General features: G+C 37.3%; 1 protein-coding gene across 2 annotated transcripts in view; it reads right to left on the bottom strand.

Annotated features, from left to right (window-relative positions):
• SLC30A9 (solute carrier family 30 member 9) overlaps positions 1–24430 on the bottom strand; it is a 71407-nt gene that overhangs the window by 28067 nt on the left and 18910 nt on the right. The window contains exons 3-9 of one of the 2 annotated variants that reach the window (XM_079706053.1): positions 23555–23617; positions 21235–21334; positions 19244–19336; positions 18796–18878; positions 11490–11548; positions 8125–8192; positions 5692–5794 (exon numbers count right to left, since the gene is read on the bottom strand). In XM_079706053.1, the coding sequence (XP_079562179.1) occupies positions 5692–5794; positions 8125–8192; positions 11490–11548; positions 18796–18878; positions 19244–19336; positions 21235–21334; positions 23555–23617 (569 nt within the window). The remainder of the gene's footprint in view (positions 1–5691; positions 5795–8124; positions 8193–11489; positions 11549–18795; positions 18879–19243; positions 19337–21234; positions 21335–23554; positions 23618–24430) is intronic. The other variant, XM_079706054.1, reaches the window with a different exon arrangement.

The raw sequence follows: 24430 nt of genomic DNA, 5'->3' as shown, positions 1-24430 counted from the left end.
TAGGCTTATGTTTACAAGAAACTGACAAATTTAAGAGTGACTGTAACATTTTATACTCCACCAGCAATGTCTAAAAAGTCTGGCTGCTTTACATCTTCACCAATATTTGATTGTCAGGCTCTTAAATTTTAGCCATAATAGTGGATGTGTGGAGATGTCTTGTTGGGGTTACAATATACATTTCCTGATGATTAATAGTGTTGAGCACCTTTTTGTGTGTCCATCAACCACATTCAGGTATCATTGTGAAGTACCTTTCCAAGTCTTCAGCTTCTTAAAAAGACTGGATTGTCTTTTTAATATTGAGTTATACAAGTTCTTTATTTATCCTGGATACCAGTCCTTTGTCAGATTATATGCTTTGTGAATATTTTCTCCCTATGAGCAGCTTGCTTATTTATTGCCTTAAAAGTATTCTTCAGGGACTTCCCTGGTGGCGCAGTGGTTAAGAATCCGTCTGCCAATGCAGGGGACACGGGTCCAAGCCCTGGTCTGAGAAGATCCCACATGCCATGGAGCAAATAAGCCCATGCGCCACAACTACAGCCTGCGCTCTAGAGCCTGCAAGCCACAACTACTGCGCCCGCGTACCACAACTACTGAAGCCCATGTGCTTAGAGCCCGTGCTCCACAACGAGAAGCCACCGCAATGAGAAGCCCCGGCACCAGGACAAAGAGTAGCCCCCGCTTGCCACAACTAAAGAAAGCCCGCATGCAGCAACAAAGACCCAACACAGCCATAAATAAACTAAATAAATAAATAAATAAATAAGAGTCCACCTGCCAATGCAGGAGACACAGGTTCAATCCCTGGTCTGGGAAGATCCCACATGCCACGGAGCAACTAAGCCCGTGCGCCACAACTACTGGGCCTGCACTCTAGAGCCCGCGAGCCACAACTACTGAGCCCATGCACCACAACTACTGGGCCCATGCATTGCAACTACTGAAGCCCATGCGCTCTAGGGCCTGTGTGCCACAACAACTGAGCCTGCATGCTGCAACTACCGAAGCCTGCGCACTAGAGCCTGTGCTCCGCAACGAGAAGCCACTGCAATGAGAAGCCTGTGCACTGCAACGAAGAGTAGTCCCTGCTCGCTGCAACTAGAGAAAGCCCATGTGCAGCAACAAAGCCCCAATGCAGCCACAAAAAAAGTGTCCTTTAATAAGAGTATTTAATTTTGATGAAGTTTAATTTGTAAATTTTTTTATTTTATGGTTTTGTTTCTGTGTTCTGTTTAAGAAATCTCTGCCTACCCAAAGGCTTAGAAGATATTCTCCTAGGTTTCCTTCTAGTATTTTCATAGTTTTAGCTTGTACATTTGGGTCTGTGACCCACCTTAAATTTGTACACGGCATGAGTGGGAATCAAGGTCCTTCGTGTTTTTATCCATGTGGATATCCAATCTTTCCCATACCGTTTGTTGAAAAGTTTCTTTTCTTCACTGAATTGCTTTGGTGCCTTTGTCAAAAATCAACTGACTATGTAACTGAAGGTCTGTTGCTGGACCCTCTATTCTGTTCCACTGGTCTGTCAGTTCTTGTGCCAATACCGCACTGTCTTAATTACTGTGCTCTGAAATAAGTCTTAAAGTCCTCCAAATTTCTTTCATTTTTTTTAGATTGCCTTGAATATTCCAGGTTCTTTACATTTCCATATAAATTTTATTTTTTATTATTATTATTATTTTTTTGGCCACGCCATGCGGCATGCAGGATTTCAGTTCCCCAACCAGGGATCAAACCCACACCCTCTGCAATAGAAGAGTGGAGTCTTAACCACTGGACCGCCAGGGAAGTCCCTCCCTATAAATTTTAGAATTTAATCAGTTTGTCAATTTCTACAAAAGAATATGCTGGATTATATGAAATCTATAGATTAATTTAGGGAAATTTGACATATTAACGCAGTTATCAAATCCATGATCATGGTATCTCTCTCCACTTCCTTAGGTCATCTTTAATTTCCCCTAGTTACATTTTAAGATTTCAGTGTTAAAGTCTTACACATTTTTTGTTAAATTTACTCCTAAGTATTTAATATCATAAATGGAATTTATTAAAAATTTCACTCTCCATTTGTTTCCTGATAGTAGAAATGCAATTGATTTTTTTAAAATAAATTTATTTATTTACTTATTTTTGGCTGTGTTGGGTCTTTGTTGCTGTGCGTGGCTTTCTCTAGTTGCGGCAAGCGGGGGCTACTCTTCATTGCGGTGCGCCGGCTTCTCATCGTGGTGGCTTCTCTTCTTGTGGAGCAGAGGCTCTAGGCGCGCGGGGCTCAGTAGCTGTGGCTCGCAGGCTCTAGAGCACAAGCTCAGTAGTTGTGGCACACAGGCTTAGTTGCTCCGCAGCACGTGGGATCTTCCCGGACCCGGGCTCGAACTCGTGTCTCCTGCATTGGCAGGCGGATTCTTAACCACTGCACCACCAGGGAAGCCCTTACAACTGACTTTTGTATATTAACCTTCTATTGATTTTGAATGTTAAACTAACCATGCTTCTTGGAATAATACTCACTTGATTATGATGTATTACCATTTTTGTGTACTGCTAGATTCAATGTGATTATATCTTAAGGATTTTTGTATCTATGTTCATGAGAGATACCGGTTTTTTTTTTTTCTTGGAATAACTTTAAGGTTTTGGTATCAGGGTTATGCTAGCCTTACTAGAGGAGCTGAAAAGTGTTTCCTTCTACTCTATATTTGAAAGTCTGTGTACTACTGGTATTATTTTTTCGTTAAATGTTTGATAGAATTCTCTTGATAATGTCCCACAGGTCTAAGGCTCCCTTCATCTTTTTTAGTCTCTTTTCACTCTAGTTTTAGTATGAATGTTTTCTACTGCCATATATTTGAGTTCACTGATCATTTTTTCCACGATGTCTAATCTGCTGTTAATTCTATACAGTGGATTTTTCACATCAGATATATTTTTCAGCTCTAAAAGTTCCATTTGGTTCTTCTTTGTATCTTCCATTTCTCTTTTCATGATGTTCATATTTTCTTTTCAATACATGAACGTAGTTATAATAGCCATTTATCCTTTTCTGCTAATTCTATCATATGTCAATTGAGTCTTTCTATTGACTAATTTTTCTCCTGGTTGTGAGTCAGACTTTCTGCTTCATGGTTGTCTAATAATTTTTTTTATTAGATGCTGACATTGTGAATGTTATACTGTGTGTCTGGATTTTGTCTTCCTTATAATAGCATGTGGGGCTTTGTTCTCACAGGTAATTAAGTTACTTGTAAATCAGTGTGATCCCTTAGAGCTTTGTTAGAAAGGTTCTAGAACAGCAGTTGCCAACCTTTTTGGCACCAGGGACTGGTTTCGTGGAAGACAATTTTTCTACGGACCAGTGGCGGAGGGTGTGGGGTGGGGTGGAGATGGTTCAGGAGGTGATGCGAGCGATGGGGAGTGGCAGGTGCAGCTTTGCTCGCTCGCTGCTCACCTCCTGCTGTGTGGATCAGTTCCTAAAAGGCCGAGGATCGGTACTGGTCTGCGGTCTGGGGGTTGGGGATCCCTGTTCTAGAAGAGTCTTTACAACTAAGATAATTTAGCCCTACCACTAAGGTCTGAGCCTTCTATTGGCCTGGGTAATCAATCAGGACTCTCTGTCTCAGAACCTCAGAACTTAATTAATCCAAGCCCATTGTGAACTCTAGGAATTACTCAGCTTAACACTCCCTGCTGGTTCTCTACCTGGTTTCATGGAGCTTTACCCTACACATGTGTAATCTAACACTCAGCAAAGATTCAACTCAAGGAAAACCCTATGTAGACTTCTGTAGCCTTGTAATTTGTAGCCACTTCAGACTCATTAACCCTAATTTCTACCTTCTCAACTCAATGATGGGTCTCCCACCCTGTTCCACTATCACAAATGCGCCTCCAAGCAAAACACCAGAGAAATCACAGAGTTCAATTCACCTGTTCCCCTTCCTCAGGGATCATGGTCTTGCACTGCTATTGTCCAATGTTTGAAAATATTGTTTAATATATTTTGTCTAGTTTTTTAGCTGTTTATAGCAAAAGACTAAGTCCAATCCTCATTAGTCCATCATGGCTAGAAACATAAGTTTTGTACATAATGTTTTGCAACTTGATTTTTTTATTCATATCATGGTTATTATTCCACATCAGTACATAATAGCTATCTACCACATGCTTTTTTTTTTATTAGTTTCTGCTTTATAACAAAGTGAATCAGTCATACATACACATCTGTTCCCACATCCCTTCCCTCTTGCGTCTCCCCGCCTCCCACCCTCCCTATCCCACCCCTCCAGGCGGTCACAAAGCACTGAGCTGATCTCCCTGTGCTATGTGGCTGCTTCCCACTATCTATCCTACCACATGCTTTTAAATCCCTAAATAGTATTTCAGAGTACAGACACTTAAAAATTTTATTCAGGGCTTCCCTGGTGGCACAGTGGTTAAGAATCCGCCTGCCAATACAGGGGACACGGGTACAAGCCCTGGTCCAGGAAGATCCCACATGCTGCGGAGCAACTAAGCCCGTCTGCCACAACTACTGAAGCCTGCGCACCTAGTGCCAAAAGAGAAGCCACTGCAAATGAGAGGCCCATGCACCGCAGCAAAGAGCAGCCCCCGCTCTCCACAACTAGAGAAAGCCCATGAGCAGCAATAAAGACCCAACACAGCCAAAAATAAAATAAATAAATTTAAAAAAAAATTGTCTTCAATGTTTTAAATAACAACTAATACTAAAATTAATAATATGTACACATCTCCTTGGCCAAATGTACAAATATTTTCACATTTTAATTTTCTTATGTTCACATAAGCTTTCAACAAAATAGGTACTGTGTGTCATATTTCTCCCACCCTCCTCTCCCCCCACTCAACGGGCAAAATATTATACAATAGTAGTTATTAAATATTTACTGAGTATAAAAATTTAATTCAAGAGAATGACTGTTAGTACTAATAGCAAATGCCTGTATTCTTTCCTTACTTTTACAAAACGTTTTAATCCATTTGACAGTGAGTTACATGAGTTCTCAGGTTTAATTTTATTAAGATTGCTCTCCCTGCTTCTTACCATTTTATTATTATTTTTAACTTTGTCTTAAATATTCTTATTATACCTGTGTCTTTTATTGTAAGTTCTCCCAAATCTGTTCTTACATAACAGGAGTATAAATAAATAAATAAATACTAAAAAGGTTTTCTCCTAACAGGCCACATTTTTTAAAATGTGAAATAATATACAAGTAGAAATGTTGTGTTCTTAAAAAAGGCTTAGATTTGTAGTATTCAAAATCGAAATACTAGTCTAAGGTGAAAATCATTATAATTCATCAATCACATGTGACTATTTTATATCTTTATTCAAAACACTTAAATCCACTGGCTCTTACAGTTATAAGAACTCATTCACAGACCAAATTTCTACCTAAGATAAGAATCTCTTCTACAATAGCCTCTGTGACTGATAATCTTACACTTCATATTTGATTATTAAACGTTTTTAAAGCGTAACAACCTGCTTTCAAATACTATGTCATATTTCTATGTACGTCATCATTCAAAAGTAAAACAACTTTCATTTTCTTCTACAACCCAACTATAGGAATCATTCCATTTTTAAATATGTCAACTTTTAGACTAAGGTCTCAAAAAAAATATTACTTTAATAAGAAAGAAGCTTTTACCCCTCACCTGATTACAAGTATCAGATAAAGAGTGTATAGCTTCTGAGAACATACTTGCTGAACCCGTATAAATCCAGGCAAGAAATTTGAAGAAACAGTTTAATCCATTGCTAGGAGAGAAAGAGAAAATAACTTAGCATAGGTTTAAATAAAAATTCCCATTAAAAGCTTACTTAATTTACACACACACACACACACACACACACGATTCTGTTCAAAGTAAATTAGAAAGAATCCCTAGCCTTTAAGATTTACTATGTTTTAGGAAACAGGAGTACAAATTTGAAGAATACAGATTATGGTTTCATTAAATATTTAAATGAAAGAGGCATGATACGTGCCAGCAAATTACTTAAGTACGTTTTGAGAAGATGAGAAAAGAGGGTGTTCTACATATGAACAAAATGGAATCAGAAAGGAAATTATGTGTCTTATGTGCACTTGGTATTGTTCAGTAGGCCAGTGTCAAAGGGAAGACGTTGGTGAAGGTCGGTTTATTTAATTAGGCAGATGCCAGAGGTGAAGACAAAACTAGACCAAATAGTCTGTGTCATACGAGAAGGCCATACATGCTAAAATAAACATGGTTAGCTCTGAGGAAGCCAGCTGTACTCAGATTCCAACAGTAATAACTGGTATAATTTACATCAGGCACTATACTATAGTCACTTACCATGTTTTATTATAACTCTAATATACAAATGCTAACATTGTAGTAGTTACTACATCCTCATGCTAACACTGTAGTAGTTACTACATCCTCATTTTATAAATGAGGAAACTGTACATCCCCTTCCAGCTACCCTTTTCTCCTCTCCTCAATTTCAAATAATTTCTTGAAAGAATTATATCCACTCTTGCTGTCTCAGTTTTCCTCACTTTGCACTCAGTCTTCAATCCACTAAACAGTGGCTTCTGCCGCTAACACCTCATAAGATTGTTTTTATCAATATATCAACTATTTATTGCTATTAAATCCCTGAAAACATTTTAATATTTTCCTTAATCTCACAGAAGCATTTGCCACTATTTTCTGAAAACACCGTCTTCCTTGATTTCCACAATACTCCTGGTTTTCTTCCTATCTTTCTCTTTTCTCTTCCTCAGTCTCTTCTGCAGGATCTTTTTCTTCTACCCGTTTCTTAAATGTTAGTGTTCTTCAAGGTTTTTTCTGAAGGGCTTTTCCTTCCTCATACACTACATACACATTCTCCAGGTGATCTTAACTACTCCTATGGCTTTATCATCTATATACTAATAACTCTTGATTCTATATCTCTAATCCAGATCTCCCTCCTGAGCTTCAGAGCCATATATACTAACAATAATAATTATTAAGTACATATTATGTAACAGGTACTATGCAAAGCAGTTTATATACATTACATACATTCCTCTAATGTAAAAAGCTTTCATTGTTAATCCTGTTTTATTAATGAAAAGAATTAATTCTGCTGACCAACTCCCCTTGGGTGCCCTGTAAATAACTCAAACTCAAAAAGGAACTCATTATTTCCTTTTCTCCCACCCTGCCCCCTCCTTCCAGCATTCCTTCTCTCAGTGATGGTGCAATATCTATCCAATTGTCCGAACCAGAAACCTGGGCACCATCGTTAACCAGACCACCTAAATACTCTTTGAAACTAACCGTGACTCTCCATCCCTACTAACACTCTCTTTTCTGTATTATTACAAATGACTTCTTCTAGTCTAGTGTCCCCCCAATCCTTGAAGATAAGAATTATGTGTTTTACCTTTACATTTCCAGACCATATCAAAATTCCTGACACATGTAACATATGTATTTTAGAAATAAAAGAACAAACTAATGAATTATGGAATTAATGCTCAAACATCCTAAATTAGATTATTCAGTAAAATAGATAAAAGATAGGCAAAATAATAGGAATCAAGAAGAAAGAGGAGTACACACTGCTATATTTAAAATGAATAACCTACTGTATAGCACAGGGAACTCTGCTCAGTGTTATCTGGCAGCCTGGATGGGAGGGGAGTTTGGGGGGAGAATGGATACATGTATATGTATGACTGAGTCGCTTTGCCGTGCACCTGAAACTATCACAACATTGTTAACTGCCTATACTCCAATATAAAATAAAAAGTTAAAAAAAAAAAAAGAAAGAGGAAAAAAGAAAGAGGCAAAAGCACTAATTATGTTCTACCAAGGTTAAGTGGGAGAAAAATAAAAGTGCAGGTACTCTTCAGTAGTTATAACCCAGGTTGCTTTAGTTACTCTAAAAATAACCTTGGCCAATTCAACTTTTTAAAACAGACTTCTATAAATGCCAGTGAAAATGAGAGAAAAATTTTCAGATAGCACCTTTATCTTTATCTAGATACCAAGTAATAAATCTATACATTCAAGGATATATACATTAAAAATATTTCTATTTTAAAAGGCTTATATTTCAGTACTTACATGCAAATGGCAACCATCACCACCTTTCCTGGCCCCTTAAAAAAAACTGATGTCGTTCTAGAGCGTGGCTATAAGACAAAAACAAAAACAAAAAATCTCTAACATTTCCCAGAGAAGCATTGTGACGCTAATAAGTGACTCTTGACACACCAGAAAATACCTCCTTTATCAATGCCTCTAAACAACTAGATTTACTTATTTAATTCTTTTTCTCTAGAATTTCCTGTTTAAGATGTGAGAAGATGGAAATTGAAAGTACATGTGGGTCCTTCTGCAGAACCTTAATTGTTTATTTCCTTGTAATTCATTTCCTGCCTACTTCAGGAAAAATTCTGAGTTGGTTACATAAAAAACAGAAGTAAAGTGATAAAAATGTATTGCACTGAAACACTCTAAAATTTTCCCATTTCTTGAGCAACTTCTTAACTTATAATAAAAGGAACAGCCAAAGCCAACAAGTTTGTTGCTCTAATTTAACTCATGACTGTTCTCTAAAGACCAAAGACATCAAGTGATAACAATGTGTTTAATTTCAAAACACACCAAAACAAAAGGAAATCAAACAAGAACATATTCAGGGAAAATATTTTTCTTCAGTCAAATGTTCTTCTGCTATTCCTTGAATTTATACTTTCTGTGTTTCTCCTCCTGCTCTTTTCTCTCCTTGGAATGCTATCATCTTCCACCGCAACCTGGGCAAGCTTTACTAATCTTCTTGTATATCCGGCCAAGTGTCACCTTTCTACGTAAAGCCTTCCTTGGTCCCCCACAAAGAATACTCACTCTGCTACACATTTACTATTGTACTTTACTTTTCTATTGAAGCATGTCATATATTCTGCCTTATGTAATTTATTCAAGAAATATTTATTGTACAAGTACTATATGCCTGGCACAGTTCTAGATGCTGGGACACAACAGTAAACAAAACAGAGTCCCTGCCTTCATAGATCTCACTGCCTAGTATGGGAAGATAGAGAATAAGTCCGTCATATCTGATAGTGATAAATATAATAAAGAAACTAAAACAGAGACTGAGAGAATAGTGTTGGGGGGATATGATGGAGAGGGTTATTTTAGTTAGAACAGTGAGGGAAAGAAGTTCAGTGATGAGAAGGAGGCAACCATGAAAAATCTGGAAGAAAAACGGTTGAGGCAGAGTATACAACACACTCAATGATTCTCAAACAGAAGTAAGTTTCGTATGAAGAATGGACAAAAACAAGGCTGGTGACTTCCTTGTTTGCACAGTGGTTAAGAATCCGTCTGCCAATTCAGGGGACAAGGGTTCGAGTCCTGATCCAGGAAGATCCCACGTGCCGCGGAACAACTAAGCCCATGCGCCACAACTACAGAGCCTGCGCTCTAGAGCCCACGAACCACAACTACTGAGCCCACAAACCACAACTACTGACCCCATGTGCCGCAACTACTGAAGCCTGCATATTGCCCATGCTCCACAACAAGAGAAGCCACTGCAATGAGAAGCCCGTGCACCAAAACGAAGAGTAGCCCCCGAAACTAAAGCAACAAGGACCCAACGCAGCCATAAATAAATTAATTAATTAAATTAAAAATAAATATTTTTAAAAAATTAAAAATAGAACTACCATATACCCAGCAATCCCACTCCTGGGCATAAACCCAGAGAGAACCATAATTCAAAAAGATACATGCACCCCAGTGTTCATTGCAGCACTGTTTACAATAGCCAGGACATGGACGCAACCTAAACATCTATCAACAGAGGAATGTATAAAAAAAGATGTGGAATATATATAGAATGGAATATTACTCAGCCATAAAAAGGAATGAAATCGTGCCATTTGCAGAGACGTGGGTGGGCCCAGAAACTGTCATACAGGGTGAAGTAAGTCAGAAAGAGAAAAACAAATATTGTATAGTATCGCTTATATGTGGAATCTAGGAAAATGATACAGATGAACTTATTTGTAAAGCAAAAATAGAGACACAGATGTAGAGAACAAACGTATGGATGCCAAGCAGGGAAGGGGGGGTGGGATGAATTGGAAGATTGTGATTGACATATATACACTACTATGTATAAAATATCAATAGATAACTAGTGAGAACCTACTATATAGCACAGAGAACTCTACTCAGTGCACTGTGGTGACCTAAATGGGAAGGAAATCCAAGAAAGAGGGGATATATGTCTACGTATAGCTGATTCACTTTGCTGTACAGCAGAAACTAACACAACACTGTAAAGCAACTATACTCCAACAAAAATTAGTTGAAAAAAAAAAAAAGTAAGATTTGGGGCTGGTCATCAGAGGAACCAACCATGTAATTAGAGGGTTATAACTTTCCAACCTCCAGTGCTGAGAAAGAGGCTGGAGATTGAGTTCAGCCTCCAATGGCCAGTGGTTTAATCAGTCATGCTTATGTAATGAAGCCTCCATAAAACCCTGAAAGGAGGGGGTTTGGTGAATGTGTGGAGGTTCAGGGAGAGTGGCTGCCCAGAAGTTCTGCAGCCCCATCCCACATGCCTTGCCTCCTGCACCTCTTCCATCTGGCTGTTCCTGAACTATACATCCTTTAATAATAAACAGGCAATCTAGTTTAAAAAAAATAAAATAAAGAAGTGGGACAGTAAAGGTAAACTTTCTATACTGGTCCCAATATTAATTTCCTTCTGATAGGAAGGAAAACAGAGTTATTCTGGCACACTTGTCAATAAGGTAGTAAGTCTGCTAATGGAAAGATAAGGTACTTCTATTAGATTAGATCTATTTTTTTCAATGAAATATAAAACAAGGTCATCAGCTGAAGAGGGAAAGTGAGTCTGCAGGAAGTTTGGGAAGAGAGGAAAAGGTATGCAATAAGTATCTCACAGAATGGGAGAGTGAACATACTACGGAAGTTTAGTAAGACTGACAAATATTGAGTGTCCATTGATTTTGTACACTCATATAATAAAGAAAAAAAATCATCAAAATGGCTGTGCAATTTTCTCCTCTAAGGGCTGAGCTTCTTGGGTACAAGCAGAGGATTAGCACTTTGAATGTTAAACAAGGTTAAGAGTAGAAGGAAAAAGAATAAAGGAAATTAAAGGTGTATACAAGAGCTAAATCTTGCTAAAAATCTAACAAAATAAATCATCTATATCTATATGCTTATGTGTATAACACAGTTATGAATTTAAAAAGAACTTATGTCCCAATTTTTTTAATTTTAAGAAAAACAGACAGAAGCAAAGAGACTGTAATTCAGTAAATTACAATCTACTTAAGAAAATCTTAGTATAGGATCACAGACATGTTAGATTTTCACCATGGACTGAAACTAGGATTTTCTGTGCAACACATACACACATAACATTAACTGAAAGATATCCTTACCTTGGTATTTCCCAGAAACTCTCTATATTCTCTCAATATTTTTTGGTTTCTAAATAACCCTATAAGAAAAGAATTACACAATACATTTAGGTCATACATATTCTTATCAGTCACATTTTAGATTAACACAATTATTCTAAGACTACGTTAAATCATCTTCTACTAGCTACCAACAAAAATATGTTATTAGAAGAAATCTGGGGCTTCCCTGGTGGCGCAGTGGTTGAGAGTCCGCCTGCCGATGCAGGGGACACGGGTTCGTGCCCCGGTCTGGGAGGATCCCACATGCCGCGGAGCGGCTAGGCCCGTGAGCCATGGCTGCTGGGCCTGCGCGTCCAGAGCCTGTGCTCCGCAACGGGAGAGGCCACAGTAGTGAGAAGCCCACGTAATGCAAAAAAAAAAAAAAAAAAAAAAATCTGAATTTGCAACTTGATTAAGAAACAGGCAAAGGATTTGAATACGTTTCTCCAAAGATGATATACAGATGGCCAACAGGCATATGAAAAGATGCTCGTATCACTAATCATCAGAGAAATGCAAATCAAAACCATAATGAGGTATCACTTCACACCCATCAGAATGGCTACTATCAAAACAAAAACAAAAACAACAGAAAATAACAAGTATAGGGACTTCCCTGGTGGTCCAGTGGTTAAGACTCCACACTCCCAATGCAGGGAGCACAGGTTTGATCACTGGTCAGGGAACTAAGATCCTGCACGCCACAGAGCACAGCCAAAAAAAATAATAATAATAGTAACAAGTATAGGCAGGGATGTAGAGAAATTGGAAATCTTGAGTATGTTGGTAGGATTATAAAATATTGCAACTGCCATGGAAAACATGGAGGTTCCTCAAAACAATTAAAAACTACCATATGATCTAGCAATCCCACTTCTGGGTATATATGCAAAAAAAATGAAAGCACAGTCTCAAAGAGGTATTTTCACACCCAAATTCACAGCAGCACACAGTAGCACCATTCACAATGGGCAAGAAGTGAAAGCAACCAAAACATCCATGGACGAATAAATGGATAAACAAAATGTGGTATATGCATACAATGGAATATTATTTAGACTTCATGAGAAAGGAAATCCTGTCACATGGATGAACCTTGAGGACATTATACTAAGTGAAATAACTTAGTCAAAAAGACAAATACTGTATGATTCCGTTTATGTGAGGTATCTACAGTAGTCAAATTCATAGAAGTAGAAAAAAGAATAGTAGTTACTAGGGGCTCGAGGGAGAGGGAGAAGGGAATTGTTTAACATGTATAGTTTCAGTTTTGCAAGATGAAAAAGGTTCCAGAAGAACATTTGCTGGAAATGTTTCATAACAATGTGAATATACTTAGCACTTCTGAACTGTACACATAAAAACAGTTAAAATAATAAATTGTATGTTGTATTTTTGTAATGAGATAAAGGCAGTCTGCTAAGATTCTCTTCTCAGTATTAACTAAAAAATACAAGAACCAATTCTTCATTGTTAGCTCAAAGTTTAAAAATACAGGAAAAAATATTTTTCTATTACCGTGCTTTCTCAAATTCTGTACTTTAAATATCTCCTTTAATATATGTACAAGGCTATTCATGGTTATCATTATTTTACTAGCAAAATACTGGAAATGACCTAGGAGGAAATAACTGAATAAACAATGGTGTACCCCCCAAACTGGAGTATTATAAAAGAAATGAAGAAATATCTCTATTTCCTGCTATGGAATATTCTCCAGGACATATTATCAAGTAAAAAAAAAAAAAAAACCAAGCACAGAAAGTATGCATAGTATGCCTTATTTATGAAAAGGGGAGTCTAAATTACCAGTATGTATGCTATTTTATTGCATTTTTTTAAATTTATTTTTATTTATTTATTTTTGGCTGTGTTGGGTCTTCGTTTCTCTGCGAGGGCTTTCTCTAGTCGTGGCAAGCGGGGGCCACTCTTCATCGCAGCGCGCGGGCCTCTCACTATCGCGGCCTCTCTTGTTGCAGAGCACAGGCTCCAGACGCGCAGGCTCAGTAGTTGTGGCTCACGAGCCCAGTTGCTCCGTGGCATGTGGGATCTTCCCAGACCAGGGCTCGAACCCGTATCCCCTGCATTGGCAGGCAGATTCTCAACCACTGCGCCACCAGGGAAGCCCTTGCATTTTTTTAAATGGAAAAAATAACCCCCAAACTAAATTTTTTTTAATTAATTAATTTTATTTTATTTATTTTTGGCTGTGTTGGGTCTTTGTTGATGTGCATGGGCTTTCTAGTTGCAGCGAGCGGGGGCTACTCTTCGTTGTGGTGCACAGGCTTCTCACTGTGGTGGCTTCTCTTGTTGTGGAGCACGCACTATAGACGCGCGGGCTTCAGTAGCTGTGGCTCGCAGGCTCTAGAGTGCAGGCTCAGTAGCTGTGGTGCATGGGCTTAGTTGCTCTGTGGCATGTGGGATCTTCCCGGACCAGGGCTCGAACCCGTGTCCCCTGCATTGGCAGGTGGATTCTTAACCACTGCACCACCAGGAAAGACCCCAAACTAATTTTTTAAACAGTTACCTATGTTAGAGAGAGGGAGTAGGGTAGAGAAGACAGACATGGGAGCTAAACTTCTCTGAAGTGTTTTGTCTAGTAAAGGTCACTTTGGAATCATGTAAACATTTTACAAAATTATAAAATAAAAATAATTTCTCAACATCTAAAGCAAAATGAAACAAATGAAGCTAATTTTACATCTGTTAGATGGTTTATGCATACAAAGAGAAATTAAAAGTGACTTTAAAGCGTAGACATTTGACTATATATCCCTAGTGGGATATATAATAATGACAAAAAGGAAAACAGAAATCTTAAAACACCTTGACAGCAATATCGATCCTGTTAGTTTGAAACTACACTGTATTCTCTCTGTGTGTATACACATATAGGAACAAACCAAAAATGTAATTAATTATGTTAATGAATTAAGAAATAAGATTTTCAGTGTAAGAGATACAAAAAGAAAAGAAACAATGTTTATCAGAAAAACCTACGTATTTTTTCTTAAGAAACAAAAAGTATTTCCTAGCTCTGTCCACTGAAAAGACCTTAAAAATACCTCAACCTGTTAAGAATGAGTATCCCTAATGCCCACAGGTCTCTCAATTTTATTTCCTATTAAAAGGAAAGGGTCTCCTATTAGAAATGGCGGATTCTCAATCTGGGGCAGGAATATACTAAATAAACCTGAAACATCTTATTGTACCTAAAAGCAAGGATGCTACAACAGTACCTGGATTATGACAAAAGTACTTCGGAGCCAATCTGAGATGTTTCCACTGGCCAAAGTGAAGTTGAGCACCACGACTTTGCCTACTTTGTTCTTTTCTTCCTTTCATGTCTTCTTCACGTTCTTCCCGATCTCCTGATCTCCTTCCTACCCACTGCTGTCCCTCTTGACACTGAACACCCACACACTCAAAAAACTCTCCCAACCCCTTTTCTTCCTGTGCTACTGACAACTGTCTCATAATTTCCACCTAGAAATTTCATCAACTCATGAGGAGAAGGAAATATTGTCACCTTTAAGCCTTGGTCCTATGCAGAACTTAGAAATATAGTTAAAGAAGTCAGAATCCTCCTAAATAAAGCCTGACCAAAAAAAAAAAAAAAAAAAGTCTAATTTTTGCAGACACTAGCACGTCTATCTCTGCTTTAATCCTGCCACATTACCGTTCAGTTCCATAGAGTAACAGAACTGTAACTGTAGTACAAGTATCTAATTCCCCAATGGATTATGCCCTACTTGAAGATTTCATCATATCCTATATTAGCACCTGTACTGCCTATAAAGAAACCCAATGGAAGCCAGTAACTGAATAGTGATACCACAATTCTGGGGCTCCCTGACCCTCACACATATTTCTTTCATCAAAAGTAAACATTTCATGGAATTCTGTGGTGCTCCAGTGGTTAGGACTCTGCACTTCCACTACAGAGGGCACGGGTTCAATCCCTGGTCATGGAACTAAGATCCCACAAGCCGTGCAGTTCAGCCAAAAAAAAAAAAAAAGGTAAACATTTCAGCTACAGGAGAGGGTGCGGAGAAAAGGGAACCCTCTTGCACTGTTGGTGGGAATGTAAATTGATACAACCACTATGGAGAACACTATGGAGGTTCCTTAAAAAATAAAAATAGGGCTTCCCTGGTGGCGCAGTGGTTGAGAGTCCACATGCTGATGCAGGGGACACGGGTTCGTGCCCCGGTCCAGGAAGATCCCACATGCCGCGAAGCGGCTGGGCCCGTGAACCATGGCCGCTAAGCCTGCACGTCTGGAGCCTGTGCTCCGCAACGGGAGAGGCCACAACAGTGAGAGGCTCGCGTACTGCAAAAAAACAAAACAAAACAAAACAAAACAAAACAAAACAAAAAACTAAAAACAGAATTACCATACGACCCAGCAATCCAACTCCTGGCCATATAACCAAAGAAAACCATAACTCAAAAAGACACATGCAGGCTTCCCTGGTGGCACGCTGGTTAAGAATCCGCCTGCCAATGCAGGGGACATGGGTTCAAACCCTGGTCCAGGAAGATCCCACATGCCATGGAGCAACTAAGCCCATGTGCCACAACTACTGAGCCTGTGCTCTAGAGCCCGCGAGCCACAACTACTGAGCCTGCGTGCCTAGAGCCTGTGCTCAGCAACAAGAGAAGCCACTGCAATGAGAAGCCCATGCACCACAACCAAGACCCAAAGGAGCCAAAAACAAATAAATAAAATAAATAAATTTATTAAAAAAAAAAAAAAGACACATGCACCCCAATGTTCATTGCGGCACTATTTACAATAGCCAGGTCATGGAAACAACCTAAATGCCCATTGACAGACGAATGGATAAACAAGATATGGTACATATGTACAATGGAATATTACTCAGCCATAAAAAGGAACAAAACTAGGTCATTTGTAGAGATGTGAATGGACCTAGAGACTGTCATACAGAGTGAAGTAAGTCAGAAAGAGAAAAACAAATATTGTATATGACTGCATATATGTAGAATCTAGAAAAATGGTACAGATGAACCTGTTTGCAAGGCAGAAATAGAGACACACATAGAGAACAAATGTATGGACACCAAGGGGGGAAAGGAGGGATGGTATGAATTGGGAGATTGGGACTGACATATATACACTAATATGTATAAAATAACTAATGAGAACCTGCTGTATAGCACAGGGAACTCTACTTCACTTTGCTGTACAGGAGAAACTAACACAACATTGTAAAACAACTATAAGCCAATTAAAAAAAAAAAAAAACATTTCAGCTACAGACTCAACACATCCTTATCAAAACCCCAAGGACGGTTTTCACAGAAATAGAACCAAAAAATTCTAAAAGTTTTATGAAACCACAAAAGACCCCAAATAGTCAAAGCAATACTGAGAGAAAAGAATAAAGCTGGAGGTATCATATGCCCTGATTTCAAACTAAATTACAAAGCCATAGTGATCAAAACAGCATGGTATTGGCAAAAAAACAGAGACATACATCAGTGGAACAGAATTTAGAGCCCAGAAAGAGACCCACACATATATGGACAATTAATTTATGACAAAGGAGCAAATATCATACAATGGAAGAAGGACAGTCTCTTCAACTCATTAGTTGGGAAAATTGGGACAATGGGACAGTTACATGCAAAAAGATGAAACTAGGCCATTATCTCACACCTTAAACAAAAATCAACACAGAACGGATTAAAGACCTCAATGTAAGGCTTGAAACCATAAAACTCCTAGAAGAAAACATAAGCAGTACACTCTGACATCGGTCTTCCCTCTATCTTTCTAGCTATATATCCTCAGGTAAGGGAAACAAAAGCAAAAATAAACAAACAGGACTACATCAAACTAAAAAGCTCCTGCACAGCAAAAAAAACCATCAACAAAATGAAAAGACAACCAACCTAATGAATGGGAAAAGAAATGAAATATCTGATAAGGGGTTAATATCCAAAAAATATAGACAACCCAATTAAACAACAACAACAAAAAAAAACCAATTAAAAAATGCAGGGGAGCTGAATAGGCATTTTTCCAAAGACATTTTTTCATACAGATGGCCAATAGAATATGAAAAGATGTTCAACATCACTAATTATTAGGGAAATGCAAATCAAAACACAACGAGACATCACCTCACGCCTGTTCGAATGGCTAGTATCAAAAAGGCAAGAAAAAACAAGTGTTGGTGAGGATGTGGAGAAAAGGAAAACTATATGCACTGTTGATGGGAATGCAAATTAGTGCAGCCTACTAAGGAGAACAGTATGGAGATTCCTCAGGAAATTAAGAATAAAATTACCATATGATCCAGCTATCCCATTTTTGGGTATTTAATCCAAAGAATATGAAAACACTAATTAGAAAAGATATACACACCTCTATATTCATTGTAGCATTTATTTTCAATAGCCAAGATATGGAAACAACCTAAGCGCCCAACAACAGATGAATGGATAAAGATGTGGTATTTTTACTCAATGGAATACTACTCAGTCATAAAAAAGGTGAACTCTTGCCATCTGCTAAGTGAGACAAGTCAGATGGAGAGATATAAATACCATATGATTTCACTCATGTGGAATATAAAAAACAAACAAACAAACAAATGAAATAAATGAACAACCCAAAGCAAACCAAAAATGTAGGTAAAGAAAACAGTAGTGGTTACTTGAGGGTGAAATGGGTAAAATGGATCAACTGTACAGTAACAGACGGAAACTAAATTTTTGGTGGTGATCACACTGTAGGGTAAACAGAAGTAGAAATATAATGTTGTACACATGAAATATATGTTATAAACCAATGTAACCTCACTGAAAAACAAATTTAAAAAAAAGAAACTAGGGCTTCCCTGGTGGCACAGTGGTTGAGAGTCCGCCTGCCGATGCAGGGGACACGGACGGGTTCGTGCCCTGGTCCGGGAAGATCCCACATGCCGCGGAGCAGCTGGGCCCGTGAGCCATGGCCGCTGAGCCTGTGCTTCCAGAGCCTGTGCTCCGCAACGAGAGAGGCCACAACAGTGAGAGGCCCACGTACCGCAAAAAAAAAAAAAAAGAAAAGAAAAAAGCTATAGAGGAGAAAACAAATTATTAATACTGTTTTTATAAAATAATTGAATCCCAAAATGAAAACTGGTATTTGCTAGAAGCAACAAAGCCAAAGCCAAGAGGTGGGCAACCACTAAGGAGGGCATAGTTATCATAGGCACAGGTCTTACTTACAAGTTGCTTTTCAGTTAACCTAGCTGTAAATTTAATATACTTACTTTCTCTATATTCTATTTCTGCTTCCTTACGAAGTTTTTTCTCTCTGGCAAGAGCTTCAGGGCTTCCCCAAACTTCCAAAGATCTGTGTACACACAACCACCAATAATGACAATTTTAATGACTTTATTATAATATTTAAATCTAGATAACTAAAACTATATGAGAATTTAACAACAAAGCATAAGGTCCTTTAGGAAAAATATAAAGCACTTAAGTTTTTCTAAATTAAATCTAAACAATAAGAGTAAATTCAACAGCAAATTTTCTCATAAATTATGACTTTTTTGCTAACTAGTACATACTAGTAACTCTCAGATAAATTTAGAAATGTAAAAATATTCTGCTTTTAAAACATGTCATTTTAAAAATTCTGAGTCTGTCTAAAATACATTTTTATTAATCCCAAATTCAGCTTGTATTTTTATTCTAAAAGAACTATATTCTTACTTTGCCTCCACATCTGATCTCAAGTATACAGTAAAGGACTCGGTATCTTCATGAGGACTTCGTCGTCTGATTTTTCGAAGTTGTTCTAGATCACTGAAGAAAGAAACATGTTGAATTTATTCAGACAAGGTTCATGTGGTTCATGTACTTAAAAGGATTACGGGCAGATAAAAGCCACTACACTGATCCTCAATTTAATAGCTAAACCTGTATAGCCTGTAAAAAGCAGTTTAAAGATGACATTTTGTACACAAAAGTGACTTAGAGACAGTTGAAACACTAAGAATTATTCTTGATGCTCAATATAGATACCATAACATAATATGTAGAGAGTCAATTCCTTTATTAGAGCTTGCATTTTATCTGCTACGGACACACCATTGCAATGTCTGATGTATGAAGAAAGAAAGTGAAAAGTGGAAAGAACATGCATTAGAGTATTATCCCTCTATTTAAGAATTTAAATTTAAAATTTACAGTCATTTGTTTATATCCAGATTAATACTAAGTGGTAATATCATTCATAGATACCAAGTTATAAAGAATATGTGTCAATTTCATGCTATTTAATTATTTTCCTTTCTCTTAAATTCTGAAAGGTTTATACATTCATCAAGTCACTGCTAAATAGTCATACTAAATTTGATCATTGGTCTTCCTAAGGAAAGTTTGTAATAGCAACGAAAAGACCTATAAATAAAAATCTGGGGCGTTTCTTGGTGGCCTAATGGTTAGGATTCCAGGCTCTCACTGCCATGACCTGGGTTCAATCCCCAGTTAGGGATAAGATCCTGCAAGCTGTGTGGTGCAGTCAAAAAGTAAATAAATAAAAAGTAAAAATAAAATAAAGTAAGTTCAACAATCAACCATCACACATCAATAAAAAAAGTCTGGACCAAGTAACAAAAGATATATATTCTGGTTCCCTCTCTGTCACTGACTCACTAAATAAGCTACGTCATCACTCTTTATTATGTTCCCTGGTCTATAATGTGGAGATAGCAATACCTAACCTACTTAACTCACAAAATTGTTGTATGTGAAACAGAATATAGTTTTATATCATTATTATAATTGGTTGTTGTTTCAATAGTTATGTAAGTTATAAAACTGATTACAGGAATCCTTATTTCTTGATATTATACCATAGACGATATGACCATGGGCTGGGGGTGGGGTGGGGTGGGGGAGGCTAGGTCATCTGATGTCGAAATTGCCAAGAAATCTTGCACATAAATATGGTTCTTCTAGGTAAACACACAAAAGAGGGGGAAAAGTTTAAATTTGTGTAAAATACCTCACTAAATCTCTTTAATTATAAGAAAATTAATAACAAGATACCAGAAAGAAGGAAAATAATTTATACTCAACATGAATCACAGCTGGAGTGTGAACATAAACATAATAAAATTGCTTTACCAAAAAAACCAAAATTTTAAAGTTATACAAATATGCAATAATCTTATTGATAATTTTGCTACATATTAACATAACAATAAAACTCCTAAGGTTCTTGTGTGACACAAAGATATTGAAGAACCTACCTTTTTGAGTTAAAGTAGCCAAGAAACACTGGAACTGCTCGTGCTGGAGCAGCCTTCAGTTTAGTAAGCTAAAAATTGTAACTTTTTTTTTTTTTTTGCGGTACGCGGGCCTCTCACTGTTGTGGCCTCTCCCGTTGCGGAGCACAGGCTCCGGATGCACAGGCTCAGCAGCCACAGCTCACGAGCCCAGCTGCTCCGCGGCACGTGGCATCTTCCCAGACCAGGGCACAAACCCGTGTCCCCTGCATCGGCAGGCGGACTCTCAACCACTGCGCCACCAGGGAAGCCCTGTAACATTTTTTTAACTGAATAAAAATACTTCTTCAATTTAGGAAGGAGCCATGGTAAAGTTTCCACATGGATGTTAGCGGGTAACAAATTCTAGGAAATAACTGGTTATTTAGATTAGATAGAGCAAACTACCCAATTTTTAAAAAATTACTGTACCTGGATTTGAGGCAGAACTCATTCATTGCTCTGACTCCAGTGATGAAATTATTCTGAGTGTACTTTGGTCCATATTCCCTCTTTTTAAGGACTGCTTTGACTAAAACCAAAAATATAGGAAAACATACTAAATATAAATATGCACATTGGAAGACACATTTGAAGATGAACATATGCTGAGTTTTAAGTGGATTCACTAATGAATTCCACAGAAAACTGTTTTTCCTAATGCACTGAACGGCGTCAGAAAAAAAAAAGTTTACTCCAAGTACAGAATAGGACAGGTTACACTTGTAACCACCCAGCTTTATCTCTAAGATAGTTCATCAGTAACTGATGACAAAATGTCAACCCTTTGTCTAAAGGATACCTTGTATAGGTATTACTGGTCTGTTTAAATCGTACTAGTACAATTTAAATTGCTTAGGGCCTAAATGAAAATGAACTGAAGTTTCAATAAAAAATCAGACGCTGGGGCTTCCCTGGTGGCGCAGTGGTTGACAGTCCGCCTGCCGATGCGGGGGACGCGGGTTCGTGCCCTGGTACGGGAGGATCCCGCGTGCCGCAGAGCGGCTGGGCCCGTGAGCCATGGCCGCTGAGCCTGCGCGTCCGGAGCCTGTGCTCCACAACGGGAGAGGCCACAACAGTGAGAGGCCCGCATACCGCAAAAAAAAAAACAAATTAGACGCTGGTTCGGTGTTTTACAAACACTGGTGAAACCAGCATTTTATAAAAAATGAAAATAGAAAGTAATCAAAGAGTACTGCACATAATGAAGAATAAGCACTTTTTGTGAAAACTTTTCAGTTACATATAATAATCTATATATATACTAGATCATTAGTATTTCTTAAGTGGGTTGCAGTCAAAGAAGTCTGAAAGTCACTGGGCAATTTCACATAATGTAACAAAGATGAAATAACTATAAGGAACATTTTTATCAGTTAAAAATTACAGGAAGTTAATTATAGACTATAGGTAAAATACTGCCTTCTAAATTTTTCCTATTATCAAGTATCAACCTGTTCATAAAAAAGCCAGAGACATCAATAATAAAATAAAATACCAATTTAGCATCAATTATAGTCTATGAATTAAAAATTACAGTCAACATTGTTCTGTTCATTTTTATAAAGTGAGACTTTTGGTCACAAAACACAGATAAATAACATAAGCAAATCTCTGAAAATTGTCACCTAGTCACTTCATATTCTATTCTAATGTCTAGTAACTATTGAGTTTTCTATTGTACTTACAAGTTGAAAGAATAAATTAAGACGAAAATTATCCATCACTACAGTAGGTAAAAAGAATCTTAAAATAACACACAAACTATTAAAATCAAATGCACAAATAATAGTTAACAAGAACATTTCAAAAATAAAGTTCAATATAAAAACCAAAACCTTATTTGAAAAAGTATATAAAGAAGTTCAGGTTTCTTTTTGCATGAGTTTCTCTAAACTACCTTACTCTAAAAATCCTAAAATTCTAAATCCAAATAAACTTCTCTGGATCAGAGAGGAGAATTACATCGTTCTTCAAAAAGATTCGGGTTTTTTTAACCTTACTTTTAAATAATTTCTTCAAAGTAGCTAGAAATCCCTGTTGGCCTTCCGAGCCCAGATTACTGATGATAAGCAACATTAAGTATTCTTAATTGTGACTGTACACTATCATCTCCAAAGTTATCCTAGAAAAGAAGTCCCATTTTTAGCATGATCTTATAGGGAGGAAACTAAGTCTCAGAGAAATAAAGTAAACTGCCCAAAGCCATACAGCTAATATGTCCTGAAGTTACAAATTGAATCCACTTTTGTCTGACGCCAAAGCCATGGTACTCCTAATCACAGAATTAGTACCTCCATGAAACATGCTACTTTGGAGATGGGAGCCATAGGGCGTTATAAAGAAGAGAGCTGCAAACAAGAATCCCTTCATCACTCAATCACTCCCAGAAAAGGAAATCAGACAAGAATCTCCAAACTCTACATGGATTTGAACAAGCTGTAGGTGTTGGCCTCTTGTTCTTTATTAATCACATTACTTTTCTAAAAATGATAAAGCAATTGATGATTTTTATTTGCCATTACTCCTTTCTTTGGGCTTTTGAAAAAACAACTTGCATAAAATTTACGACTAAAATGCAAAGTAAACTTAAGTAGAAAATTAGTTTATAAATAGAATAAATTCCTTATGGTCAATATATTTAAAGAAAAATGAATATACCCTTATAACTATAAAGAGCTCTATATAAACTAACTTTACATATTTAATTCAAAACACCATTATAATAAAAAATAGAATAAAATATATTTACCTCGTACTTGGAGAGGTTCTTGCTTAATAAGTGGAGCTTTCAGTTCTGCACCAATATTCTCTGCTGTAAAGTTCATTTTTAAAAAGTTATATTAAGCAGTTGTTTTCATACAAACCTATAAACTTAATTAATATTAGCTGACAATCTGGCAATGTATAAAAAAGATAATATTATCATAGACCAAGTTGGATTTATCCTAGGAATGAAAGAGTAGTTAAACATTAGAAAAGCTATTAATTCCCCTCATTAACAGACTGAAGAAGAAAAACTATAGAATCATTTCAGGAGCTAAACAAAGAGCATTTAATAAAATTCAGCACCCATGCAAGTTTCAAACCTTTTTCAGAAAATTAGGACAAAAACGAATTTCCTTAAAGGGTAAAGCAAACCTATAACAAACATTGCATTCAATGGTGAAAATTTAAATGCATCACTTTAAAACAAGGGCACATGCTGTCGATTCTTCCACTCAAAACTGTTCTATAGATACTATTCAATGAAGAAAGGATGACGATTAAGTGGTTATTGGAACAACTGTACAACTCCCTCCCCTCCAAAAAATTTAATGAAAGAAAACTGGAATCTACCTCACACCATAAACAACCAATTCCAGGTAAATTAATGACTTAAATAGGAGAAGATATATCCAGCAAATATAATCAACAAAGGATAACTATCAAGAATATTTAAGAATTCCTCCCTATTAACAAAAAGACAACCCATTAGAAAAAATAAGGGCAGAAGACAAGAACAAACTTGCACAGGAAAGGAAATACAAATAACCAATAAACATATGAAGAGATGATAGCCTCAGGCTTCCCTGGTGGCACAGTGGTTGAGAGTCCGCCTGCCTATGCAGGGGACGCGGGTTCGTGC

This window comes from Hyperoodon ampullatus (genome assembly GCF_949752795.1).
Source record: "Hyperoodon ampullatus genome assembly, chromosome: 1".
Taxonomy (NCBI): Eukaryota; Metazoa; Chordata; class Mammalia; order Artiodactyla; family Ziphiidae; genus Hyperoodon; species Hyperoodon ampullatus.
The sequence above is the reverse complement of the archived record's forward strand: the minus strand, read 5'-3'. Positions and strand labels throughout refer to the sequence as shown.